This window comes from Neopelma chrysocephalum, unplaced genomic scaffold (assembly GCF_003984885.1).
Source record: "Neopelma chrysocephalum unplaced genomic scaffold, ASM398488v2 Primary Assembly neopelma1_147, whole genome shotgun sequence".
Lineage (NCBI taxonomy): Eukaryota > Metazoa > Chordata > Aves > Passeriformes > Pipridae > Neopelma > Neopelma chrysocephalum.
The window spans coordinates 8730845-8741950 of NW_020897809.1; the positions used below are offsets into that span (position 1 = coordinate 8730845).

At 44.4% G+C, this 11106-nt stretch overlaps 1 protein-coding gene across 3 annotated transcripts in view; it reads left to right on the forward strand.

Annotated features, from left to right (window-relative positions):
- The window catches only part of QRICH1 (glutamine rich 1), a 43401-nt gene extending 35848 nt beyond the window's left edge, over window positions 1-7553 (forward strand). For 2 of the 3 annotated variants that reach the window (XM_027700517.1, XM_027700518.1), the window contains 7 exons: window positions 1301-1478; window positions 2099-2253; window positions 3044-3158; window positions 4484-4592; window positions 4923-5074; window positions 5750-5840; window positions 6621-7551. In XM_027700517.1, the coding sequence (XP_027556318.1) occupies window positions 1301-1478; window positions 2099-2253; window positions 3044-3158; window positions 4484-4592; window positions 4923-5074; window positions 5750-5840; window positions 6621-6813 (993 nt within the window). In that variant the 3' untranslated portion in view covers window positions 6814-7551. Of the gene's footprint in view, window positions 1-1300; window positions 1479-2098; window positions 2254-3043; window positions 3159-4483; window positions 4593-4922; window positions 5075-5749; window positions 5841-6620 lie in introns of all 3 variants that reach the window. The other variant, XM_027700516.1, reaches the window with a different exon arrangement.
- Window positions 7554-11106: the final 3553 nt, after the last annotated feature.

The window sequence follows — 11106 nt, forward strand, 5'->3', positions numbered from 1 at the left end:
AGTCTCTGCAGCTGTACTACACACTGCTGCTGCAGGGGCTGATAAGCAAAAAGCTAGTAGGAGCTGGTGCAGAAAATGAAAAGCCAACCAGAGGCAGCTGGAAAGCTCCAGTCTTGAGATTCTTGCAGACTTTGCCTCTTAAGGTGGTTGGTTGGTTTGTTTGTTTATGTTAAGTAAGGTGCAGGTATTTAAAGTCTCTGTGCCATTTTTCTTGTGGTCTCTAGTGCTGTCAGAACAACTTTCACTAATATTGACAACTGGCAGTATCAAAGGAAATGTTTCTTTTTGAGGTAGCTTTTAAGAAGGAGAAAGTAAAACCTGATATAAGAATTGCTATCTCTGTAACATTCAGGATGCCAGTGAGAGCTTGACTAAGGTCTGTAAAGCCCTTAATTAATAGCCACAACACTTTCTGTGGCATGGAATTGAGAAGCTATAGTGAAGAATGCAGAGTGAGTGCAGCTGGAGGGCTCATTGCTGCTTTTGGGTCAGTGCCATTGGTTGCCTGACAAGTAAGTTTCAGTTTTGAGGTAGTAATTCTTGGTGACCTAAGGTCCTGCTGCAAAGTAAACTTCCGAAGGGTCTGGAGATGTCTTAGGGTCTGTAATCAGTCATAGTGGGTTGTATTCACACATATTATGTATTCACACAATAGTGGGTTGTACCGGTATTTGGTATTTTGAGAACATTGCATTACAACTGAATTGATGTTTTGATGCTGGTCTTCTAGTCTAATTGCTTTAGATCTCCTACAAATGAATTAATCTTATCTGTTGCCGGTGATAAGAACAGAGGGTATTTATTCTGTGTGCCTGTTATGTACTGCATAGTGAAGAGAGCCTGAGTGAGGAGGGATGCAGCCATGTACAGCATGTGATTGTACCCAGAACCCTCCTCAGGGCAGTCCAGGTGTGGAGCAGCAGTGGTTAGGAAAGCTGATGGCACATTCCTCTTCATCCCTGCCAGGGGCTGGCGTTCTCTGCAGCTGCTGTGTCTGCGAGGGGCCATGGGCCACTCTTGTGGTGAGATGGACTTCAGTGGTGGTTCAGTGTGATGAGTTAGCTGAAGAAAGATGTGCCCGTTCAAACTAAAAGTGTTCTTGGAGAGTAGGATACTCTTTTGAGCAGCAATTCAGGTTGGACAACAGAAGTTGCATTCCTTGAGTTAACTCCTTTTTTTAGAGGAGTGTTGCAGAAGGCTGGTGTCCTGGGGCTAGAGATAATTGTGGCATTGCTTGTTTTTTGTCCAGCTGTTGCACATTGAAGTGGGTGTATATAAACTGAAGTGTTTTTTTTCCTAGGCTCAAACTGTTCAGGTTGCTGAAGTTGAACCACAGCCACAGCCGCAGACTTCACCCGAACTTCTACTTCCAAACTCTCTGAAGCCAGAAGAAGGTCTTGAAGTGTGGAAAAGCTGGGCACAGACCAAGAATGCAGAGCTGGAAAAAGAAGCTCAAAATAGACTAGCACCTATTGGAAGTAAGTGTCATGCCAACATGGCCTTTGTTTCTTTTCAAGTAGGATTAGGAATGACTAAAATGTTAGGTGTTTACTGCTCTGGAAAACACTTTTGTTTAGTCAGTGATTGTTTTTAAACCTAAACTTTTATTTACTCTACAGTACTAATTATGGTGTGCTCCCACTACCACAGGACATGTCTCAAGGGAGATATTAGCTCAGTGCTGAGCCCCCTTGAGCACCTGGTAGCAGCAGAAAAAGGCACTGCAGGAGTGTGGTGCATGGATGAACAAACAGGCTGTGAATGCCAGCCAAGCTGGTAGAGCAGTCGTAGAATTGCTGTTTTCATGTTGCTGCAGGGCAGCATTTCATTGTGAACATGGTAATAGAAGGCAATAGTCATGTCTTTGGCAGGGCAGAGGATCTTCCTGTTAAACTCTTGCCCGTTTTATCTTTTAGGAGATCTGACAGCCTAAGATCCTGATTTATTTTAGCTTACTTTACTATACTGGGGGAATGAGGTAGTACTGGACCTGCCAGATAGAACGAGAAAGCTGGAGATGTAGGAAATCATTCCTGAAATATTGGGAAATAATATAGCTTTATGGCTTAAATAATATGGCTTTGTTTTGTTTTTCCAGGGCGTCAGCTGCTGAGGTTCCAGGAAGATCTCATCTCTTCAGCTGTGGCTGAGCTGAATTACGGTCTGTGCTTAATGACACGAGAAGCTCGAAATGGTGATGGTGAACCCTACGATCCAGATGTGCTCTACTATATCTTCCTGTGTATTCAGAAGGTAGGAAAGGACACCTCTATGTGCTGCAGGGCTATGCGTGTTGTCAGCATGTATAGGGAGAACTCTTGGTTATGACAATGGAGACTGTGGTTTCTGTTAAGCTTCTCAACAATTTTATATGAAAAAAGTATCTCTGCTTAAAAAAAACAAACCCAAACCTCAGATGACTTGTCATTAGTGCACAGCAGTGCTTTCACCTATGAGTGAAATTGTTAATAATTGAATTGTTAATAATTGAGTTCAGTATCATGGTGAGAATAATAAATCCTTTTAATTTTTTTAGTGGGAGGAGGAGGGTTGGATGATGTTTGAAGGAATCGTCAATGTCAAAACTTAATCTAGTCGAAGCTTTAACAGGCAAGAGCTTATCTTTGTGTGGTGTGGGAAATCTGAGCTGGTAATGCTAGCGTGCTTTCTAGAAGAGCTGCAGGAACAGAGGTAAACTGACAGGGGAATTGAGCATCTCTGTCAATAACATGGAAAAGTAGTGTCCAAAGAACAGTCATGTGAAATAACTTGGAGTGAACACACCTGAAGTAAAAGGTGAAATCCAAACAGCTTCACTTTGTAAGATGTTTTTTCCTTTTTCTGTTTTGGCATTCTCATGGTAGTAATTGAGATTACCTATCCTGTACTGGCCTTGGTGCAACTGTCCTCACTCTTCAAGTAAAATGTGTTAGTCTTTAGTGCTCTGCTGTAAAATGCTTGACTAACTGAGTACATGGGCCTTTAGGGTAAGGTCTTGTCTGAGGATCACACTGTACTGGACTGTGTTGTGAATCTCTTACAGTATCTCTTTGAAAACGGCCGAGTTGATGACATCTTCTCAGATCTCTACTACATTCGTTTCACTGAATGGCTGCATGAAGTTCTCAAGGACATACAGCCCCGTGTTTCACCTCTTGGTAAGGACTTTTGTTTAAGAACTTCAAAACTTTCCAGAGTTTGGAATATTTAAACTGAACCTACCTCTTGAGTGTAGTCTGAATAGAAACCCTTTTGAAGTATTTGCTGTCCTTAGGGCAGCTTGTGCTAGTCATGGAGAAAAATGTTGCATCTGCAGTGAATGCCAGGGTTACTGTGCTTGTCAGGCTCTAGCCCTGACTGTTGTTGAGTAGTATTTGTCTATCACTTGTCACCCATCAGAAGGCAGATTGTTGGGATTTTGTAGTGTCGTGAGATTGGCTTGCTTGGAAGCCAGCTGATCCTTGATTTGAATCAGGCTTCCTCATCTGAAGTACTAGTACATCTTGCCTCTAATATGTATTGTTACTTTGGGAGATAATACAGCACTGTCATGGTGCCATGGATCCAGATGGATACTGTCTGCAGGACCAACTGAGTGTCAAAGGAAAAAACAATGAGTGTTTAGAGCCTCCAATCAATTGCAGCTCAACCTTGTGTTCAGGAGGTGATGGCAATGGGGATGGCGGAGCAGTTCCAGAAGAGACAGATTTTGACAGAGTTGCATATGAGAACTAGATCAAGAATTGCATTTTCAGAGCATGGAAACGTGGTTTCTCATTGCTTCATTCCCTGTGATCGGATTGGACATCAGTGAAGAAGCTGTTGCTTGTGTTCAGAAAAGTAGCTGATGTTTACAGGCTAGATGACTAAGTAGCACCATGAGTTTTGGAATCCTTTTGTTTTCACTCTGGCTGTTTGATCTGTGCTTTGTCATTCCACAAGCCCTGGAGTTCATAGTGTTGTCTGTTTTTCTGTATATCTGTGTATTTGGAGTGTAGTATTTCTCTTCTACACAAAGGAAAAAAAAAATCTGAGAATCAAAGGATTACTCATGTGTCCAAATACATCACTTGGCACTGTGTGCTGACTAAAGCTGTGCACAGGGCCAAGAGCTGATTTGTTACACTGGCCTGCCTGCTCTCACATATTATTGGATTAAGAGCATCTGCATTGGAGTCGAGCCATTAATTAAAAGCTGTTAAAGTGAGTATTTGTTTCTCTATGGGCTAGGATGTAAAGGTGTATTGCAGAAGCACACTCTCTTCAACTAGAGGTTGATCTATGTATACAAGTGTTACATCCTAACTGTACCTGCTATTTAAAAAGTTGTTTGCACAGCAGTGAATCTTGATGTCAGTGAGAATCTCCTCCTCTTCCTTCCCTTAAGATTTATATGCTCTTCAGTACTTACAGACTATAGAATGCTGCCTGTGTTCACACTGTGTCTGTATCTTGGCATGATGCTGACTTCTGGTTATTGCAGGTTACATCCTCTCCAGTCATGTAACAGAGGAAATGCTGTGGGAGTGTAAGCAGCTTGGAGCTCACTCCCCTTCCACCTTGCTCACTACACTGATGTTTTTCAATACAAAGTAAGTACTTAAGTCTTTGGGAATCTTGGGGAATAAAAGAACTTCAGATGCCTTGACAGGGTTGGTGGGGAACTGCTGCACTGGGTCAGGGTGAAATCATGGGTTTTGAATAGTTGCACACAGAGCCCTCTTGCAGCCCCATCAGGCAAAGAAGATGCAGTACAACAAGGAAGCGAGCTAGCAGAGGGCAAACTGAATTGGTGGCTGTTGCATGCTTTGCTGTTGGAAAAGCCTTTAACTCAGTGGTTGGTTTGAGCTTCAGCCTGCTCACAATGACAGAAAATAATTACCTTGCCTCTGAATGTCCTGTGCTCTGTTCTTGCTGCTCAGATATTTCCTGTTGAAAACAGTAGACCAGCACATGAAGCTGGCCTTCTCCAAGGTGCTGAGGCAGACCAAGAAGAACCCTTCTAATCCCAAGGATAAAAGCACGAGTATCCGCTATATGAAGGCTCCAGGCATGCACCAGACAGGACAGAAAGGTAGTGTCTAGGAGTTTTCTTTGGGAATATTTTACTTACTTGGGCTTGAAGAAGTGGATGAACCTGGAGATGTTTGCAGGTAGGGAATCCAAGGCTCTGACAGTTGCCTTCAGCCCGGCAGTCTGAGTTTTCCATGTATTCTGGTCCAAGAGAGCATAGTACCTTCTAATCATAAGCCTGGGGACATACCTTACCTCAGGCATATGGGACTCGTCAAGAACTAAGGATAACTTTTTTGTTACTTCTGTTTTTTTATGGGCAAAGAGGCTATTGGGTGTAAGTGCTTATGAAGATACGGAGAAAATTCTTTGGGAGGGCTTCTCTTACCTTGATTCATGTGAACCCATACAGAACCCCTATGTAAGTACAATCTGTCCTGTTAAAAGCTGAGGTATTGCAGTCTCAGAGAGAGTTCCCTCATTTTGGGCACTGGTAGAGGAGAAATGGAAAGAAGTATATGGATGGGTTGTGAACTTCAGTAGCCTTGGGATAAAGCAAGCTCTCCATATAATGCTTTGAGCATTTAGAGCCAGGTGCCTCTGCCCTGGAACAGCCATATGTCTCTTGCCAGCTCTTGCATGGCGACAAGGTGCTGCAGAGTGCTGAGGCTGTATGGTACTGCTCAGTGTGCTGTGCTTACACAGTCTGACGCATTTCTGGGGGGCTGGTTTGTAGTTACAGATGACATGTATGCAGAGCAGACAGAGAATCCAGAGAACCCTCTGAGGTGTCCGATAAAGCTGTATGACTTCTACCTCTTCAAATGGTGAGAGCTCTTGTTTGTGTGTGTGGTGCTTGTCTGATCTGACTGGGGAACTGCGCCCTGTGGCTGGCCTAGTTCTCAGGACTGTGTGTTATTGCTGGCACAGTTTCTGTGTTTGCGTAAATTTACTTAAATGGGGAGGGTGTTGATGTGAGAGGGTGGAGTTTAGTCTGATGGCATGTAAGTTGAACTTCTGGGGTATTTAAAAGAGACAAATCCTGATTTGTGAACTGGCTGCTCCTAATCTTATCCTTGGAGGTTTGCTGTGTTGGCATGAGCTTGCTCTTCTGCCTGTGAGTTGCAAGTCATCTTGGAGCATCCACTACTGGAGATGGGATTAGGGTCCTATTCAAATCATCTTCTGAACAAAAATGAGGACTTGCTACAGAGATTGGAGGGAGCCTCAAAGGACTTGCCTCTAAACTGTGATGATTCTGATATTTAATGTAAAGGTTCCTCTGCACAGATAGATCTGCAGGTAGCCTGAATGTGAAAATACTCCATTCTTGCTTTACGCTGAAAGACCCCTAAAGCCATGTGTGTGTTATATTTACCAGTGTGAAACAAAAATTACTTTCTTGTAGTCATCACCATGGCTTTTTAAGCTTGGCATGGCCTAAAACTTTGGGACCAATGTTGTCCCTAGATGTAACTCTGTACCTTTATATCTCATCAGCCAGATGTTCACTGTCAGGATTTGTGAAGCCTGGGGTGAGGACAGTGGTGGTCTCTCCGTTCCAGGGCATTCTGTTAGTCTGGTTATTTCTGATCTTCCTCACACAGCCCCCAGAGTGTGAAAGGCCGGAATGACACGTTTTACTTGACACCGGAGCCAGTGGTGGCCCCCAACAGCCCTATCTGGTATTCCATCCAGCCGATCAGCAGAGAGCAGATGGAGCAGATGCTCACCCGGATCCTGGTGATACGAGAGATTCAGGAAGCTCTTGCCGTGGCTAATGCCAGCACCATGCACTAAGGCATCCTTTGTGGCTCAGAAGGGGTGGGGCAGGGTGATGGGGGAGGGACAAGCAAAGAGAAATTGTACAGACTTTTACACTAAAGGAGATGCCTAAGTTTTTGGTTTTTTATTGGTGTAGTTATGAAGCCCTTTTAGGCTTCTTCTCTTTAAAAGAATCTAAAGGAAAACCTACCCATTGTGTATCCTACCCAACACACCAAACTGTTGGAACCATTGGAGGCTGCATATCCCCTGCAAGCTGGGAGCTGTGGAAAGCTGCTGGTTGACTCTGGTTTTTTTTTATGATGTAGAAAATATGAACTACAGGATTGGCCTGGTTGGCCAGGGCCTCTGTCTCCCTGGAGCACGTGCAGCCTAGAGGGCACAGAATGATGGATGGACCTGCTCAGCCAGTGGAGGAGAGGCAGGCATCTTCTTTTCTTGTGCTTGGACGTTAATTTGCTGATATCTTGGAAGAAAGAGGAGAGAGTGAACTGCAATTATGATTTATACAAAAAAAAAAACAAACCAACAATTTCTATTCAGACCTTTAAGTGACATTTTTAGATGTTAAAAGTACAAACTTTACCACACTCTTCTTTTTTGGCCTAACATTGAGGCCTTAAACCTTGAGGCTTCTGTGCCTGATGGAATTCTTGTAACATACACTTGTGTATCATATAAAGATACCACCCTGTTTCTCTTATGTATTCTTACTCTAGTTGTTTATTAAGAATGACGAGCACGTCTTTTCAACATGCCATTGAACAATGTGTCTTTATTTGGGGAAGAGTGAGCTGTGAGGGTGGGGGGTCATTATACAAAGATCAGTATGCAAACTGGTTGTTTTCATCCCTGTTTGTGCTTTCCAGCTCAGCTCTGCTGGACTTCTTTCACCTCTACAAATTTTGAAGGTAGAAGGGCATAAACTTCTGTTGAAGGACCTGAATGTCTGCTTGCTGATGGAAGCTCAGTGCCAGGCTAGGAACATGGGATCTGTGAGACCAGATCAGACTGTCCTCATGTTCTGTGGCTTTACCCCTAGAAAAATCCCCCTCTCCTTTTCAAATACATCACACCAACGGCATGATGGAGGAGCTTTGAAGGGAAAAGGCCTTCCAGGAGCAGCATATGGCTTACTCCTGCTATTAACAGCCTTTTCACAGTTTTTAACATAGCTGTGTAGCTCCTGGCATCGTTCATGATCATAAACCCCAGCCCTGTAGCCTTGCCTTGCTGCATCTTAAATGGTTGCGATATTTTATATCATTAACAAATAGTCTGCTCTTTTGAACCCAGCGGGTAGCCAACTGTGCTTGAAATGGGAGATCACTTGCCAGGCTTGTTATTTGTGCCACCAGCTTCTTGGATGCAGAGATGACTCTGCTTCTTGAACTTGTCTTCCCTGCTTCTCCACCTCATGTCCCTTCCCTGTTCCAAAATACATAGGTAAATACTTAAATATATATTACAGTAAAAGAACTTAAACTTGTGTACAGGCAAGCAATTTTTCTGAAGCCTCTGTTGACCAGTACCTGTCTGTATTGAGAAGGAAGGTCTGCCCTCTCTGTTGGTTGTGCACAGTGTAAATGAGAGTAGCCATAACGTTCCCTGTCTTTGTGCTCGTGAGCAGTGTTGAGGCGTGCACGCTTAGAGAGACTTCCCAAGCCCTTGATGCTTCGTATTGACATTGGTGTTCCCAAGGAAGCCCGTGTGCTCAAGTTAGTTGTCAGTATGAGCAGTTTGTTCCCTCTGTAGGACTCTGTGCTCAAATAAGTGCAGAGAGGTGAAGTAGCAATGCACTGTTGTTTTGTGAAACCTGCACTCTACTTTAGACTCTTAGCTCAGTGTCTGCCCTCAGAGGTAGGCCAGGGGAAAACAGCCTGGGGTTGGTGCCCAGGTCCCAGTGGGTGAACTGGGAAGATGGTGCCTGGGTAGTGTGTAGTGCTGGCAGCTGTCTGCTTGGATCCATCATTGCCCCCGTGGCAGAGTGGCTGTTGGGATCATCAGTAGTGCTTCAGCTGTCAGAATCCTCTAAACCCTTCACCGTATCTTAGTGACTGGAATGTCCATCTTTGGCCCTAATTTAAGAGGTTAAGGACATTGTTGGGGCAGGCTCCCCCTATTTCAAGCAGTTGCATGTGCCTGTTGCTCAGGGTCCCCAACAGGCCTGCACAGGGTGGATTTCCCTTTCTTTTGGGCAGTTTGTCCCATCTTCTGAGCAGAGTTGCAAAGCCTGCTGCCTTGGCTGTCTCCGTAAGAAGTACAGTGGGTGTTAAACCATCTGTCAGATACCCCCTGTACCAGTTGTTTCACTAGGTGACCTTGGAAGTCACCTCTTAGTCTAAAAATTGCCAGAAGCTGCAATAACGTGACAGAACATTGGGGCAGTTGCAGGTTAGGGATGAACAGGTACTTCAGCTGAGTTTTCTGGGGAAACAGAATTCCGTGTTACCTTAAAATTCTAGGTTGTGCACTTTCCTTACAACCCTTAACTGCAGGATGATCTAAAGTCTTTGTAGGGGAAGAGTTCTCCTTGATCTGATTAGTAACAGGGAAACTTGGCATATGGTGAGCTGTGGAGATCTCCTGATGATTGGTTTTGTCCTGATGGACTGAAGTGTTTCCATTACTTTCTCATTGTTCAGATGTACATAGGAGAGGGATCTGCTGAGGCAGAAGTGGACTGCTGTACTGTTCTGTACTGTCTCATCAGAATGTCCACTGTGTTAACTTCATTCCCTATTTTTAGAGACAATCGATATACTGTGACTTAAGGATTATTTTCCTGGACCTGGCTTCTAGTCTGGCTCTCTGGAGCTAATTTAAAAGGTACAGTATTTCTAGAATATAAATACTATGTTCTTTGATAGTGAAGAACATGATCTGCTCCCTTGTAGGGGCTCATAGGAATACGTGCACAGAGTAGCACAGAAGAGTGCTGTGGCTTAGAGTTGCTGTCTGAGTTCTGGGAAATGTTCCCAGTCAAACATGTAAAATAGCTTTTTAACACTTTCCTATAACCAGCTTGACTGCTGCTTCAAGGGCATTCCCCCTCGGCTCCGAGAGTGCCAAACTGCTCGCTCTTGTATGCGTGTATATATTCAACAGGAACTCTCCCTGCCCCATGCCTTGTATGAGACAGGCTGAAAATGCATTGATCTCTAAATAAATAGAGCTGAGAAGTCAAGGTAGAGACCCTGCCATGTTGGTTTTGAGCTGTGCCCATCTTGTTGCTGGGGTATGAAAGGAACCATGGAAATCAGAGCGTGACTGACTGTTGTAAAGCACCTCACATTCTGACATGAGACTCATGTATTGTCCAAGCTCTTGACACTAACAGTGTTGCTTTCTTTAGGAAACTTGTAGCCTCTTACACGCTTGTCCATGGCAACATTAGATTTTCATTTGCTTTCAAGAGTTCAAGCATTTCCTCTGAGTGGTAATGGCTGAAGCAGCAACGAGCAGACTAGAGAGTGGTTCTTCTGTCTAGAGTGGTGAGTAAAGGGAATGGTCCAAGTAACTTAATAGGGCTTTCGTCTGTTGGCTTCTTCACCCCTAGAGGTCTGGACTTATTAGATGGGTCACAAGGTCTGAAGTAGTTCCTGAACTGTTCTGCCTTGGGCAATAAAAAAATATGTAATCTGGTCCCTAGATAAGAATCCTCTTCTGCACTGTTGCTCCTGGGGCAGAAATTAAGACAGCCTTGTTCTCAGCTGCATTAGGGCTACTGTGTGCTACAGTAGAAGGGATGAGGCCTTCGAGCCCCTTATGCTGTGGTAAGAGCAGATCCAGAAGTGGTAGAAGAGAGTCCACTTAGCATACAGGGGATGGAGGACTTGCTGGTGCTGTAGTTGCGCATCCTCTTGCTGGTCTGAGTGCTGCTAGACACTGATTGACTCTGCACAGTCCAGCCAAACTGCATTCTTGTGTGAGTTTAATAGTAACTGACTTGGAATTAGTGCTTGGACTCTTAAATCACTGTTAAAGTGGGATATCAGCTGTCTTCCACCCTATATGGGGCTTTTCTGCCCATCTTACTGCTGGAGCTGCTCCTCTCAGATATTACAGGGAATGCACCTTATCCTGATGATTCAGCCTCTTCTGTTTCACTGGTGCCAATGCATAGGAAGGAGCCTTTCTCCACTTGAGCCTCTTCCTACCTTAAGGAGCATCTCAAATCTTCTTCCAGAAGTCTAGCTGACATGCTGCCCCCAAATCTCTGAAGCACTCGCTGTGCCCCCTACTTGTCAGTTCCCTTTGCCGTGTGGCTGAAGCCCTGCCCTGAGCACTGCAGCCACATTCCCTGTA